The following is a 17,576-nucleotide window of genomic DNA, read 5'->3' on the forward strand; positions in this document are numbered from 1 at the left end:
ATTCTAGAAAAGGTTAATTACATAAAAAATGGTAAAAAAAAGGTATAAAAATGGTGTTAAACATACATTTCCAGGAGAACTCTTTTCTCAACACACGAATATTTTGAGTTTTTTTACTGAGATTTTGTACACAAAATTAACACACCAATCCTAATTGCTAAGACTTCTATATATACTACTTTGAAATAACCGTTTTCAATGGTCTTTCGATTAGGGCATGCCATGTTTCACTCGGCATGCCTTCCTTTTTCCCTGGAGCTCCACGAGTCCTTTTGACAAAAAAACGGATAAGGACAAAAGGTAGTTATATCTTTGTTCAAACTTAACTTCCCTGTCGAACGCCTCTTTACGTCGAACTAACTATAAAATTAGAAAATATTTCTAAGTCCAAGTCCAACACTTTCTTCCATCCGAGGCGATTTCGATAAAACTTCAGCAAAACACATTATTTCGTCGAAGGGTCATAATATTCATCACAAATATTTTATTTAATTAATAACCATGGTATCGAAAAACTCCAGCTAACAAGTCAGAGTGATCCTATTGTTGAAGGATTACAAATACTGCTTTGCATTGGATTATGATGAGATTCCTAGTTGACGGAATATTGTTTAACATGTATGCCATTAAAATATATGAAAGGGAAAATTGTTGTTGATTTTATTGTAGAGCATGTTGTGGTTGAAATGCCGAAAAATTAGTTGGAAATAGAACATTGGAATTTATTCTTAGATGGTTCGATCCATAAGAAAGGGAATGGTGTTGGAGTTTTAATAATTTCTCAAAATAAAATTCCTACTAAGTTAATATCGAAGGCCTTTGCTTAAATAATGAAGCTGAGTACGAAGCTTTAATAGCGAGACTCAGAATTTTGTTGGAACTGGGGGCTAGAAGAGTCAAAATCAGAGAGGACTCAGAGTTAGTTATTAAACAACTCACAAAAGAGTACAAATGCATTAAAGAGAACTTAATTATGTACTTTGTGATAGCAATTGTTAAAGTTGTTTCATTTTGTAAGTTTTTTGCAAATTCCACGACTGGAAGATCAGGGGTAGGCGAACTTGCGCAAATTGCGTCAGGATATAAAGTTTCCAAAGATAGATTGGAGAAAGAAATTGTAGTACGAGGGAAAGTGATGGAAACTAGGCTAACCCCACTAGATATGGAAATGAAAAAGTTGGGCTATGCAGACTCTGAATGCTTTGAGATACTCGCTATTGATGTTTTGTTTGATAATGATTGGTGAAACCCCATAGTGGAATATTTAAAGAATTCTTCAGGATCTACGCACCAAAAAGTAAGATATTGTTCTTTAAGTTACACTATTGTAGGAAACAAACTATTTAAAAAGACACCAAATGATGTATTTACTTATGTGTTGCAGTGAGAGTGAAGATTATTTGGCTTTGTTGAATATCCATAGTGAAGTTTGTGATGCTCACCAAGCTGGACACAAGATGAAGTGGGTATTGTTTCGACGTGGAATATATGGGCCCACAATGATGAAATATGGCATTTAATTTGCCAAAGGTTGTCAGGAATATCAAATACATTCAGGCATTCAATACGTTCCTACAAGTGAGTTGCATGCTATAGTAAAACCTTTGCCTTTCAGGGGTTGGGCTTTAGATTCGATTGGCAAGATTCGACCAGCATAATCTAAAAGTAAGAAATATATCTTAGTCGAAATTAATTACTTTACTAAATGGATAGAAGCTATACCTTTGGCTCATCTTGACCAAGAGGCCATTATAGACTTCATTCAGAAGCACGTCATCTATAGGTTTGGGATACCTGAAACCATTACAACTGATCAGGGGTTAGTATTCACTAGTCGGAAGATGCATGAGTTTCCTTATGAGGTGGGAATTAAATTGATGCCATATATGCCATATTATGCGCAAGTAAATTGACAGGTCGAAGTGGCAAATAAAATTATTATAGGCTTGATAAAGAAGCATGTGGGAAAAAGTAAAAGAATTGGCACAAAACTTTGGATCAAGTGTTGTGGGCATGTCGAACTTCCCTTGAGGAGGCAATTAGTATAACTCCCTTTCGTCTAACTTACGGGCATGATGTTGTACTTCCGGTAGAGATATATTTGCAATCGACTAGGATACAGAGGTAAGGTGAATCACCAGTCGAACATTATTGGAATATGATACTAGACTAATTGAGTGATCTAGACGAAGAAAGGCTAGCTGCTCTAGATGTGTTAAGAAGACAAAAGGAGCGAGTGACTAAAGCTTATAATAAAAAAAGTGAAAGGTAAAACATTTTATGTTGGAGAATATGTCTGGAAAGTGATTTTGCCTTTGGAACGAAATAATTAATCGAATCTTATTAGCAATGTATGTGTGCGTTCCATAAATTTCAAGCATTTTACTTTCATTACAAAATTTACAGTCTTTATGCTTTTCTTCTATATCTTTGTCAATCTTTCCTTTTCCTTTATTTTTTTACTGTTTTTAGAGTTCAAGTTTTATTAACTTATAACACATAAAAATACAACAAAAATTTAGGACTATGTCCTAGGATTACTAGTCGATCCTGCAAGTAACCTTTATGCTTTGTTTGCGAGTTTGGAGGAGAGGGGAGGGGAAGGCTTCCGAAAATGAAATTTTAAAAAAAATATAGGAAAATATTTGACATTTTTTGAAAAAATAATTTTGTTTATAATGATAAAATAGTTATTATCATTACTATATTCTTAATTTTTTGAATACTATAATAACCTAAAAGATATTTGGAAAATTTATGTAGACCCTTCAAAACCCTCCTTCAATGCAATTTTTGATTTCCCGTATATTAGGGGATTTTTGGTGTTAAAAATAAAATGAAACCCTCCAAAATCCTCCAACCAAAAATATTTCTATTCTTTTCACTCAATCCTTCCATTTTTCCAATACCCTCCCCTCCCTTCCCCTTCAAACTTGCAAACAAGCCTTAAGAAAGAGACTAGAGATTGTTTACCAAAACTAAACACTATCAAATTGACACAATGTGTTTGTTAACAAAATTCAACTTAATTTTTCTTTCATGATTAGCTCTCTATTTATAGATAAAGGGTAGCTTGCTGAATTGATAGTAGTAACTTATAAAATGCTACAAATTTAGTCCATATTTTATCAATAATGCATTGTGAATGAAAGGTCACACAAAAAGGTCATGGAGAAAGTGGATAATCATTGTCTTGATGAATAATAAAAATTTATAGCACTTAGATCAATGTAGACTCTCATTCTCTCTCTCCCTCCTTAAAGCTTTGCCTTTTCTTTTTTCATCCAATTATTTGCTAGGAAACATAAACACACAAAATTTTAAAGTACTAAAAGCTTTAAAATGTCTAAAAACACATACAAAAATAAAAACAAGTGTTTGTGACTAAAATTTGACAAGTTGAACCCTAACACATTTTATTATAACACGATTAACTAAAAATGTCAAAATGGGTCATCAAGCCCACCTGTCACACACTCTTTATGAATTTAGATCAAAATGATAAGTCTTGACTCATTTCTTCTCATTCGTGTCTTGCTCGCATTTGTTTGGTCATGAATTGTATTAGGGCACCATTGACTCTCCTTGCATGTGCCTTGGTCAAAGATCTTCTACGCTTTGGATTACTTCGTTTAAGTCTTGGTTCTCCGTGTCCTCATTTGCCAACCTTTTCGGTTATCCCTCTATCTACCATATCGGAAGCTCAAGGTCACCGCAACAAACTCTGCCTTTGTATTTACCGCTTAACACTAGTACTATAATATTGATTTTTAATATATTTATCCCTAAATATATATGAATACCACAAAATCATCCTTCTAAAAGTACAAAATAACTTAATATTATCACCAATACTTATCAAATTTTCTCTTCACATCACAACCATTTCCTTGATCAAATCATCTTGAAAATATATCTTCATTCTCTTTAACTTTTCTTTTTCACTTGAAAACACATTTATGCAATCATATTTTATCTCAATCTTTTTTCCTAAAATTCATTAAAATATTTTTTTGATAGGCCAGCTCGAAGTCCACTTGACCCAACCCGACACAATCTATAAAAAACATAGGCACGATGAACTGACCCAAAAAAATAAGGTCGAGTTTTTTTAAGGTGTTTTACGGTCTGACCCGTACTAAATTGTTAGATTTAAGGGCCGGTTCGATGGACAAACAAATTTTGACGGCTCTAATTAAAAAGGCCATTGTGAGAGAACGACATATTGTGTGGATAGTAAGTGCCTCTCACATTTTCATTCAAGTTAGTTTCTTGGAATATCTGCGATAGAAAATTTAACTACAAAAATCTACATATAAATTTGGTATACTCCCATAGTTGAACTATTATTTTTCTCTTAAAATATAGAAATAATTTTTTTTTTAAGTTAATTGAAGAAAGAAAACATATCTACTGCAAATTTTTAAAAATTTATTACTTTGACCCTTTAAAGTGAATAAAAATAAGTAATAAATGAACAAACTAATCACCTCATTTTCATTACCAACAAATATCAATTATTGAACTAATTCAAACATTCCTCAAAACATACAAAATACAATACCAAAAAAAATAAAAACCTCCAAATTAATTGATTTTTTGAATACCAATAATCCAAAATAAGATCAAGCAGATTATTTAATTGAACCAATTAGTAGCTTGACTAGGCCATTGAAACTGCTCCATGCTATTACTCTGAGGTGGCAAAAAGTTTAAGTTTGATTTTTCAGCTTGAAATTGTGAATTTTGAAGTTTATGAAAAGCAATCTGAGTCTGAATTTTGGCCAACTCAATTTGTGTATCATGGATTTGTTGATACAATTTAGAAATAATCCCAACACATCCATAAACAGGATCTTGAATTCTACATTTTGCTTCTAAATATAAATTATTTGCAGCTTCTTCTCTTACATAATGAGGCAATTGCTGCAACATAAAAAAAAAATCAATAATATTAAAATATAAATTATATTACATTTATATATTTTTTCCATGTTATAAATATATTATATAATATTAAATGCTAAAATATATTATTAAAAAAAATTACCTGAAGTTTTTTTCCAACATTGCTACCACCATAGATTTTATGAACAAATGCAAATCTTTGAGGATCATTGGGAGGAAAATATGGAGAGAAAATGCAATCAGGTGGGCACCTTCTTCTTTGATTCTTGCAAGCTGCACACCTACCATAAATCATGATCTCAAAATCAAATCTTTTATATAAAGAAAAAAATCCAAATACAAAATTTGCCAAATGAAAGATTGATTATTTTCTATATTTTTTCCAATGATAATCTTGCACAGAATCTATGAAATATTTATATCCTAGATATTAGGTTGATTTAGGAAATACAAACGGCTAGATTTTAAGAAGGAAAGTTTTTAAATATTTTTTGATGAATTTTAAAATTGGAAGGATGTGTAACTCGTTTGAAGACAATAAGCAGGAAATTTGTTTTAGAAATGGAAAGGTGGAAGCCAATAAATACCTACCTTTTACTCCTTTAAATGAATTCAAAATTTATAATACTATAATACTATATTAGATTTTTTTATATAAATACAGAAATTGAAATTTTGTAAAAACAATGAAAATAAATTTAAAAGCGAAATTATAAATAAGAAATAAATTTATAAAAACCATTACCAATATGATAAAATAATGCTTAAATTCTGACTCAAAGATATATCTATATTTAAGGTCCAATATACTTGGAAAGTTGGAATAGTATTATTTATAGTGAAAACAATCTATATTTATTTGCATGTTTTATTACAGAATGAAAATAATCATAATCTATATCTATTTATAGATTGTGATTAATTAATAACGGTCAAATTGTAATTATACTTAAAAATTAAGAGTTTTCATTGGAAGTTGGATGCAATAATAAAAGTAAACTAAATAAAAATGATAAAGGAGATCTAAGATGAAGTCGACAATTCTCTCTTTTATCATTACTAGGTAATTACGGTCTAATGATTACAATTGATCCTTCATAATCATGTTAAATTAGCCTAATGTCTAGATATATCAGTTTTTTACTTTTACTTTTTTTTATAATGTATTTATTTAACTTTCGAAGCTGCTTTTCTTTTATTTTTTAATTAAAATTTATCTAATACGCACCCTATTCATGCAAAGAAAAATTGATAAGTTCCGTAGCTACATCTATTATATATAGAAAAAGTATAATAAACTATTATATATAAAAAAAATATAAATAAATTCAGTTCATGGATAGTTCCGTAGGTTCATCTACGGAATGACTTAGCGTCATAGTATCCCGTAGATGCATCTACGGAATTGTCTGATATAGTTTGAACCAGCATGATCACTTCTTCTATTGTTCATTTCTTCGAACTTTCCATATTCCACCATTGGCGGAGCCAGGACCCTGATTCAGGGATGCAATTTCTTTATCTTTAAATAACATATATATATATATATATATATATATATATATATATATATATATATATATATATATATATATATATATATATATTGAATAAAATGAAAATAGTTATATATATATGAATATTGCTTCTTTTATTTTTGACAAATTAAATATTGTTTTTGACTATGTGTTTTGCGTTTTCAATTGAATATGTCTTGAAAAAGTGGTAAAGTGTTCGACAATAATGAGTTAAATAATAAATAAACAATATGTAATGAAAAGACAGTGGCAGCTAGCTTAAGCAATTCAACGAAAGAATTAGACATAGGTTTTTTTTGGGTGCAAACTTGAATAACTAGGGGGTGCAAGCTTAATTGTCCAAAGGGCAAATTATAACTATTCGTGTAATTTTCAAAAATCCAGAGGGTGCAGTTGCACCCCCTCAATTGCACGTGGGTTCGCCCCTGTATTCCACACCATAACAACCATATATCATGAATACCTTATTTCACTCCAAGTCTCAAATTTTTTTGTGCAACAAATTAAATGGAGTAAGAGGAGTCTGAAATCCAGGTAAATATTCATCTTCAACCACTACATTGTTCACATTATTCATCTAATTTTTTTTGAAAAAAGTCACGTTGCTTCCGTAGATGCATCTACGGAACGTATTGAAGCTGAACACTTTCGTAGGTGCATCTACGGAACAATCACTGAGTTATTTTTTTCCAGCAGTTATGTAATTCTGTGTTATTTTGGCAATTGTTTGCAAATAGGTATGGTCCACCCCGATAATATTTCAAGAGAATTAGCTCATTTAGTTAATGTTTGTACGAGTGTTGACGGGGTAGTCGCAAAGTTGGTAGATGTCAGAGGTGACTTTAGTAGCAAGGAAGACTTTGATGATCGTGAAAGCATGCTAACATAGATTCGTAGGAATGCAACTAACCTTGGTTTTGATGTGGTAATAGGAAGATCGCATAATGGTACGGCAAGAAGAAACCCGTTTGTAACAATGATGTGCGAAAGAAGCGGGAAATACCATCCTCCTCTAAGGAATTTTAAAAGAGACGACACAGGTACTAGAAAATGCGAGTGTCCATTTAAGATCCGTTGTTACATGTTGGCTAGCAAGAAGTGGAGATGCCCTGTTATTTGTGGTTTGCATAACCATGATTTGTGCGCAAAATTATAAGGTCATCCTAGTGTTTGTCGGCTCAATCCGGAAGAGAAGACATGTGAGATATTGGATCGAACTCTAGTATGGCCGAAGGGTAGCTTCTTAGTTCGACAGGATTAAGCATGAAGTCGAAGGTTGTTCACATGTTGGTGTCAAAGATGCTAGGGTTGTTAGCATGTTAAATTAGGTTTAGTGTTTAACCCTAATTTGTTAAGTTAGCTTGTTTATTAAGTTGGCTTGTGTAATGGGCCTTGTGGAAAAAACCCATTAGTTAGTATGTTAGGTTTTATTATAAATAGCATACTAGTCTCTCATCACTACTAAGCTGCAAATCCTAATTTAGGGTGAGAGAGGTTATTTGTTATTCTTGTAAACTTGTAATCTTGTTTTAAGAGAAAGTAAAAGAATAGCAGTTATAACCAATCTTGTGTTCCTCTTCTTCCTTGTCCTTTATTCTTCCCTTGTATTATACTTTGTTTTTGGCATTGAATTCACAACAAATTGGTGCGGTGAGCGTGGAGAAGATGCCTTCAACAAAGTATGAGATTGAAAAGTTCACCGGAGTGAATGATTTTGGTCTGTGGAGCTTGAAGATGAAAGCCCTACTGGTTCAACAAGGTTGCTTGGAAGCGTTGAAGGGAGAGGCATCCATGAATGCAGAATTGACGGCAGCGGAGAAGACGAATATGATCGAGAAAGCACACAGCGCAATTTTGTTGAGCCTTGGTGATAAGGTTCTCCGGCAGGTATCAAAAGAGACGACGGCATCAGGGTTATGGGTGAAACTTGAAAGTTTGTATATGACCAAATCGCTGGTAAATCGACTCTACCTGAAGCAAGCCTTGTATTCATTCAAGATGATTGAAGACAAAGTGATGGCTAAGCAGTTGGATATGTTCAACAAGCTGATTCTTGATGTTGAAAATATTGATGTGAAGATCGATGATGAAGATCAAGCGCTGTTACTATTGTGTTCTTTGCCTCGATCACATGCTCACTTCAAAGAAACTCTCCTGTATGGAAGGGAGTCCCTGGCCTTTGAAGAAGTTCAATCAGCCCTGTATTCTAAGGACTTGAACGAACGAAAGGAGCATAAACCTTCGACTGTTGGCGAAGGTTTGGCCGTTAAAGGAAAACTCTTACGAAAGGATGGTAAGTTTGACAAGAAGAAGGGCAAAAGCCAGTCGAAGTCTTACAGTGGCGGAGCATCTGGCATTCGATGCTATCATTGTAAGAAGGAGGGTCATACAAGAAAGGTGTGCCTTGAACGCCTGAAAGATCATGGAGGTAAGGATAATGACAATGCAGCCATTGTTCAAGATGATTTCGAATCATCTGATGTTCTTGTGGTTTCAAGTAGTGACTCGAGAAGAGAGTGGATTATGGATTCAGGTTGCACTTGGCACATGACTCCAAACAAAGACTTGTTCGAGGAATTATGTGATCAAGATGGTGGATCAGTATTGCTGGGAAACAACAAGGCTTGCAAGATTGCAGGTATTGGATCTGTGAGGTTCAAACTCCATGATGAGTCAATAAGGTTGTTGACTGAAGTCAGGTATGTTCCTGATTTGAAGAGAAATCTACTTTCTCTTGGTGAATTCGACAAGAAAGGATATGTTTTCCAAGGAGAGAAAAGTATCCTAAGAGTCATGAAGGGTTCGAAGGAAGTCTTGAGAGGCGTGAAGAAACAAGGCTTGTATACCCTTGAGGCTGAAGTTGTAAGTGGTTCGACAAATGTTGCATCCACGAAACCTTTGTCGAAGACAGAAATCTGGCACATGAGATTGGGCCATGTCAGTGAAAGGGGTCTGGTCGAATTAGGAAAACAAAATCTGCTTGGTGGAGACAAAGTCGAAAAGCTGAAGTTTTGTGAACCCTGTGTACTTGGAAAATCTTGCAGAGTGAAGTTCAACAAAGGCAAACAAAGAACACATGGATCCCTTGATTACATCCATGCTGATCTTTGGGGACCTGCAAGGTGTCCATCACATTCAGGAGCAAGGTATTTTCTATCCATAGTAGATGATTATTCCAGAAAATTATGGGTATTCATCCAGAAGACTAAGGATGAAACTTTTGAGAATTTCAAAAGTTGGAAGACTCTGGTTGAAAATCAGACTGGCAGAAAGGTCAAGAGGTTGAGAACCGACAATGGCCTTGAATTTTGCAATGAGGCATTCAACAGTTTTTGTGCTGCCTCTGGTATTGCAAGGCACAAAACTACTACAGAAGGTGTTCTGGGCTGAGGCTGTTTCAACAGCAACATATCTGATAAACAAATGTCCTTCGACAGTGTTAGATATGAAGACACCTAAAGAAGTTTGGTTGGGACACCCACCAGATCTCGATAAACTGAGAGTATTTACCATAAAGACTCGTACACGCGAGTATTTGGAGACGAAACCAAATTTGAATCATTCAACGAAGCTCTTCTTCCTTGGTTGGGCGCTTACGCACCGATTTCCAAATGGATGAGATTCTCGGAGATGGAACATCTTATTTCATTCGCATATGACATGATATGCATTGACTTGACACGACATGGTTTTTCAGAAACCTTTTTTCCGCACCGCACTGTACCTCCTACAAATCCGAATGATCGTATTATGTGTGTTGGATGGTTCGCAATATCAAAACATTTTGTGCAAGTTTACTTGAAATCGGGATGCCCCATACCACCTACGTCACCGTAATGGGCACTTCATCATACTGAAGCTGCGATACGTGGCCGGATCGTTTTGTGGATAGGATGCACGATTTCGAAAGGTTGAACAACATCGAAAAGGAATCAAATGCAAAAAATTCAATATTAGAACCTCCAATAGATTTAATCGATGACTGTTCTTTTGATGTATTTACCTAGTTTCAAAGTGTAATATATGCACTCTATAACATTGCAATATAATCCTTTTTTGTGTTTATGTGTTTGTGTCTATGTGTTTCAAAGTGCTTATGTTTTTGTGTTTATGCTGCTACTGCATTGAGTTCTGCTAAAAAAACTAACAAGGAAACTTCCGTAGATGTATATACAGAAGGGTCTGATATTGAAAATTATAGGTGTTTACCGTAGATGCATCTATGACTCTTCCGTGGATATATCTACGGAACGTTCTGTGACAGAAATTGTGTGGTCCATAATCCCCAAAGGCTTATATAAATTTGGGGTTTCTATGGTTAAATTATTACACATAAACACAAACACAAACACAAAAATGGCTCACATAAGGCCATGTTCAGCGCAGCGAACATCATCCAAGCGTCCCGATCCTGAACCGGCTTATCTCATAAGGGATGTGCATGTTATTTTCTCTTCCGTCAAACCCCATATGCCCTTTAAATTTTGGAACATCCATTTCTTCGACCAACTCAAGAGGACTCTGATGTCTTTTTTAGAGAGGGAGTACAAACCCGGTGAAGTCATCAGAAGGATCCAGAGGCTTAGAACAAGGACCTCTACTGAGACCGGAGAAAAGGAACGTTGGTGGGATGAAGTGGAAGGAAATGTCAATTCCGTTCTAATGATGCATGGATCAGATGACATTGTTTTAACTGTTGTAATTTCTTAGATCTCTTAGTTTTCTTAATTTTCTGTTGGAAATTTCGATGTATCTTTTAATCAATGATGATTTTAATCAATGAATGGATGTTTTATCGTTAAAAATGTTATTGTTCTGGTTTTCTGAGTCTTGTTTTGTTCCGTATATGCATCTACGGAAGTCTTTCGTATATGCATCTACGGAACCAAGCAACGTTAAACCAAAAAAAATGGGTGCTTCAGGAGATGCATCTACAAAAGAACGAGGGCAATTTGATCAATTCGGTGGTGCGTAAGAGAGTCATGGGGTGAGATGAGAAATTGTCTTTTTAAATTAGCGCCTTACTACTTTGTTATTTCAAATAAATCTATTTTCTCTGTTGAATTACACAACCAAAAGGTAATATTAATTATCTATTTAAAAAGTTTTTTCTCTTTTTTTATTTATTTAAAATTGATTTATTCATTCGGTTGTATTGTTCAATCGAGAGGAAATATATTTTGCATGAATTTCTTGGAACTATAGTCTCTAATTATTCATTTAGTTTTCAACTCTCATTCATCTTCATTCTCCTGCAAAATTGAAAGGTCTTTTTAGAAAATATAACCTAGTCAATAGTCATATTCATCCTCTCCATCTAAACGTCCTATTAACTAGATCTATATTCCATAATTGTTTCGAAACATCATCCCTTCCAACACACGTAAGTTTTTGGACATCGACAGACGTTTCATTCATTCAGCACCATAACGCCATTGAAGCTCAAGTGTAACTTGAAACGAAGGAAAGACAACCAAGCATCAAAATAATTTCCTCCACTATTATTTATCTTCTTCATCATGTATTTGGTACATAACTAATTACTTCTCTCTATCCATGCACGTAATTTAGAAATGTTAGTTTTCTTCTGTGGATTATGTTGATACAAATGGAAATGAAATTTTCCTTTTCGTGTAAAATATGTTTTTGTGGATTATGTTTTTCTAATAAAGTATTTGTAGGAATGGATTAACGAATATATACCATATAATATATCTACCATGAATCTCATATTAGGTGTCTTTGTTTTTACAATTTTTGTCTTAAGTAAAAAGATTATAGTGCTCTTAAGAATTAATATGTTTATTGTCGTTTATTGTTTCTACATAGGTGGGCGATTTAACGACCACCTATCATACAAAGACTACCTATCCTAGAATTACCATCTCACCTACAACCGTATTTACTAAGATTAAAAGTAAAAAAGAAATTTTAGAGGTGACACGATGATGGCCAAGTTGACAAAAGCCTGCAACACCAATATTAGGTTATCGGTCGGTTTTTGTATGCTAAGTAATAAGTGTTATGGTGGACATGTTAAGGATCTTAAGAGTCATGCGGCATTACTTGGTAGAAGAAAAAAGAGCATTTTGTTAGTTTATTGGACCGAAGTTAACTCAAAATTGAAAAATATTATATGGACCAATCTTAAGGTATTTATTTTAACTTTCATGATTTATTTTACAAGTATACATGACCATTTATTTTTCTGTTAATTACTAATACAAACTTTATTTTGTAAATATAGAATATTTCTATTCATTTAGAAGATGATAAGTTGGCAAAGAAATGGATATCGTATGTTGGTGAACGTTGGAAGGACTTTAAGACAAAACTCACAACAAATTACATTACAAATTCAAATAGTACTAAATTAATGCATCCATATGTGACTTATAGTTTTATTAATAAATACGTTTGAGAGAGATTTGTCGAGTCTCACACTACTCATGAGTTCATAGATATGAGTAAAAAAGGAAAAAAAATATGGCAAAAATATCTATTCTCAAACATTGTATCGTGGAAGATATGATAAACTAAAAGAAAAAATAAGAAAAGAAAAAATAAAACAAAGATAACAAGAGTTAGGATATCCTTCAATAAGCCCTGATCGTAACTCATTTCTACCATCACACCATGAGATATGGAAGAGTGTACATCAAAGACCGAGATACTTGTTTACATCAGAGGTTACACGGATAGTTGCTGATAAGATTATAAGTAGAATCATTTTTCAACATTATTAATAGTAGTTAATTCAATTTGGTAATGAACTTATATTTTTATCATAGGATTCGTTGGTTGAAAAAATCAATGCTGATGCCTTTGTTCCACAACGACGCCATGACATATTGGTAGAAGCTATTGGAACTAATGAGTATGTTAGGCGTAAAAACCTCTTAAACTTTATCTACAAAGTTCTTAAACACAATGCATGAAAATTATTGAATTTAAGCTTCGAAATATTGTATTTTTCATGAAATTAGTTGTGATAATCGATTTTAGCTTAATGGAAATCAATTACCAGGTTCAAAATTCAAATATTTTGAAATTTTGGGCAATGGTAATCGATTACACCCCTATGGTAATCAATTACCATATGAAGCAATGCATTTTTTCATAAAACAACATTGTTATTTTAGATGGAAAAGCTTCATGGAACCTTTTCAAACTTATGCATCCCTTCATAGAGTTTTTTAAGGGTATATATAACGCGTTGTACATCAGAAAACTAAATTACCTCTTTCAATTCAATTTTTATACAATTCAAACATTCTTTTAAAGTGTTCATTCATATTTCAAGTTTGTAAAACTTTGAATACTTTCACATATCTTAAAAGTTCCAATACAAATTTGGAGCACTCAAATTATATTAGTTTGAATTGTTATACTAAAAAGATAAGTCAAATATGACAAGTATTAATTTGGAATTTCAAGCCAACAAAAAAACTTCTTCAAAAGTTACAAAGTGTGTGTAGTACTTATTCATCAAAGTTATGGTGAAAAGTATAATGTTAAGAAAGTAGTGTTATTTCTTTGTGATTATGTTAGAAGGTTGTAAAGAGGTTTTGGTGTGAGACTTGTACATGAATCTAAACAATAGTGGAAAATCCTCTAATAGAATAAAGGGAGTAGACATGCCCTTAAGGTAGTAAGGGAAACTAGTATAAATCCTTGGGTGTTATTTATTTTCTTCACTCTAAATTTTGCATTTTACTTATTCATAGGTAACATGAGCAATTATCACTTCCGTCATTTAAATAAGTCAAGGAACTTAAAAAACAAGAAAACTCCAGCAAACCTAATTCACCTTCATCCCCCTCTCTTAGGTTGCTTCTAATATTTACAAAGTGTGAACCACATCCTCCCAAGGCTCACCATTATGGATCTATGTATTTTCAAGTATAATGACTGCACCAATATGGTGACCTATTATGTTTTGATGATGATAACAATAAGAGTTGAAGTTGTCATCTAACGTGATGATCAAGTTGTGGTGCTTAGAGATCAATATATCAAAGTCTATCTATGAAGGAACCATAATGTCATTTGCATTAAAGTAAAATATTTAGGTCATTTGCTCCTATATCTGAGTAAAAATTTATTTCACAAAATTGTTCTTAGGAGAAGGTGGTAGTTTCAATAGACCACCATGTTTTGTTGGTGAAAACTATGCTTTTTGGAAAATTAGGAAGAAAATGTTTCTAGAATCACAAGGCGCAAAAGTATGGAAATTAATCAAAAATAGTCCATATTAGTTAGAAAACTATTCATGATAGGAAAGCCAAAAATATATTAGCATCTTCATTGGGAATGAATGAGTTCTTTAGGGTATTAAATTACCAAAATGCTAAAGAAATGTGGGATGTCTTACGAGTCACACATGAAGGTATGGATGAAGTTAAAAGATCTAAACTAAACACTCTCTCTCTCTCTCTCTCTCTCTCTCTCTATATATATATATATATATATATATATATATATATATATATATATATATAGAGAGAGAGAGAGAGAGAGAGAGAGAGAGAGAGAGAGAATATGAGATGTTTAGAATGCAACTGGAAGAAAAGATACTTGATTTACAAAAGAGGTTAACTCATTTGACAAATCACTTGAGCATTAGTGGGAAAAAATTTCCAATGATTAACTAAATCTAAAAGTAATTATTTTATTGACTAGAGCATGGTAACCAAAAGTAACGGTAATATCTGAAAAGAAGAGTCTTTCTAAGATGACATCGGCAACAGTATTTGGAAAGTTTGAAGAACACAAATTAAAACTTGATCAGTTGGAAAATAATGAAGGGCGTGAACATAAGGTGAAATCTCATGCCTTGAAAACTAGAGTCAAGGATTATGAAAGTGCCCAAGAAGAATAATCCCAATCTGATGGTGAAGATGATGAATACATAGAAACACTTGTACGAAAATTCAGCAAGTTTTTAAAGAGCAAAAAAACTACAAAGTTAAATCCATATCATAAATTTGAAGAAATAAAGAAATCATCAAGAAAGAAAGTTATGTGTTTTTTAATGTCAAAGATCAGGACATGTAAATAGTGTTTTCCCTACACTTCAAATATAAAATGACTTCAATGACAGGATGAACAAAATGTCATACGTGACATGGAAAGACAATGAAGTAAGTTCATCTTCAGATAAAGAACAAGCACTATGTTGGTAACTGGTTATACACTGTAAAAACACGACTTTTATGAACCAACTCCATTTCAAATTATGGCAAAGCTTAATGGATTTGTTCCAAACATATGCATCTTCTCATAAATATTACATATAATGTATATAAGGCTAGATACATATGAAATTCAAGTCACTTCTTTCACATATCATTTTTCATACAATTCAACCACATTTTTTAAAGTGTTAAAATTATCAAATTTTGAAATGTGTGCATAACTTTCAATTATTTTGTAAAAGTTCCATTAACTATTTTTGAGAATTTAAGTATATAAGTTTGAATTGTGATCAAGAGAAAGAGAAGAACAAACCATTGATCTTGGAAATAATTTCAAGAACAATTGTATATTTAATCACCTCAAAGTGTATTGTGACTTAATCATCAAGTATATGGTGATAATTTGTTGGGAAAATGTTCTTTGAATTGGATTGATTCAAAGCACACTACAGTTTTTGGTGTTTGTAAATATGTCCTTTGAATTAGGTTGATTCAAAGTCCTCCATAGTGTTTGGTGTTTATGAAAAAGTTCTTTGAATTGGGGTGATTCAAAGTCCAAAATAGGTGTACGGTTGTAAAGAAGTCTTGGTGTGAGACTTATACAATGATCTAAACATAGTAGAAAATCCTTGAAGGAGTGAAGGAACAAGATGTACCCTTGATTGATAAGGGGAAATATTATAATTGCTTTATGTCCTTTATTTTTTAACACTTTAATTTTCTACACTATTATTATCCTATGAACCAAAATATTCGTTGCTTACATTTCTTAAGAAACATTAAGAGCATTACGCGTAAATGGGAAATTTGAACAACACTAATTCAAACCCCCTCCTCTTTGGTTGCATCTCATAGTTACAAATAATCCTATTGATATTTAAAATTTAAGGATGTTTGGGTGTCCAACTTATGTGCATATATCCAGTGAAGATTGATCTAGTGTCAACAAAGTTTGTCTACGTCATTAACGCAAAAGGTGTGAAGGGTTTTAAGTTATGATATATGATTAAAAAGAATATGGTAATCCATAAAGATGTTTTTGATGAGAAGTTAATGTTGAAGCAACCAATCACAACAAATGTGTCATCATATGAAGGAGAAATTTTCAGCAAATATGTGATTCAGGTAGGCGTTGATCTGCCACCAATTAGCAATATGAAGGTAGTTTTTGAACCACAAGAGTAATCAGGATTTGAAATTAAATTTGACCACATACCTGGAGTTCCAATTGGAGTATATGATTATAGTCTTGCACGTGACAAATTGTAACACCCCATTTCTACCCGACAGATATATATAAATCCGAGTTTTTCAAAATTTCTCAATAAACAAATGAGGCGTCACATAATAAAAACAAAACAAATCAACTCGTCGCATAAAGCGGATACATAGCACCTTTGAAACAGAATAACTTATTTTATTAAAACACAACGGAATCGCTTAAGAATGTATTCAATAAAATATCCTCAGTTAACTTATCATTTTGTTCAACCAAGATAACACAATTAAACAACAACATCATGAATGACATAAATCGTTCCCCCCAGAGTGCTACGTATCAGAGCGACAACCGATTCGAGTAACGACAACTAAATCTTCATACTTGAATACCTGCACGTTACCAATATAAAGGCAACGGCGAAACAAGAGAAAAGGGTGAGATATCAAATCATATAAGTGGGCATATGATAAATTATATGCTAGGATTCAGACATATAAAATCATCACATCACAAGTATCAATAGCTACTATACACATCATACTTCTACAGTTCATTAATCTCACATACTTTTCATCACACAACAAGTCATAATCATGTAAATAGTATCGTCTAATAATTTCACATATTCAAGTAAGCACAAAATTCAATAGTATAATACTCAAAAGATTCAATACTATTATCCCAAATATATACACAATCCATCATTATCAC

General features: G+C 32.8%; 1 protein-coding gene across 1 annotated transcript; it reads right to left on the reverse strand.

Moving 5' to 3' along the window:
- Positions 1-4,638: 4,638 nt before the first annotated feature.
- On the reverse strand, positions 4,639-5,203 carry LOC131631576 (LOB domain-containing protein 24-like). Its single transcript, XM_058902367.1, has 2 exons — positions 5,051-5,203; positions 4,639-4,926 (listed from the first exon to the last, which is right to left on the reverse strand). Exons 1-2 carry the CDS (start codon positions 5,201-5,203, stop codon positions 4,639-4,641), a joined length of 441 nt encoding a protein of 146 aa, XP_058758350.1.
- Positions 5,204-17,576: the final 12,373 nt, after the last annotated feature.

The sequence above is a fragment of the Vicia villosa genome, unplaced genomic scaffold, assembly GCF_029867415.1.
Source record: "Vicia villosa cultivar HV-30 ecotype Madison, WI unplaced genomic scaffold, Vvil1.0 ctg.000844F_1_1, whole genome shotgun sequence".
NCBI classification, from domain to species: domain Eukaryota; kingdom Viridiplantae; phylum Streptophyta; class Magnoliopsida; order Fabales; family Fabaceae; genus Vicia; species Vicia villosa.

Excerpts from the sequence above, each read along its gene's own strand:
- LOC131631576 (XM_058902367.1), bottom strand. The coding sequence starts at position 5,203 with ATGATTTATGGTAGGTGTGCAGCTTGCAAGAATCAAAGAAGAAGGTGC. Across the intron at positions 4,927-5,050 it reads ATGTTGGAAAAAAACTTCAG|CAATTGCCTCATTATGTAAG; the intron begins GTAATTTTTTTT and ends TTTATGTTGCAG.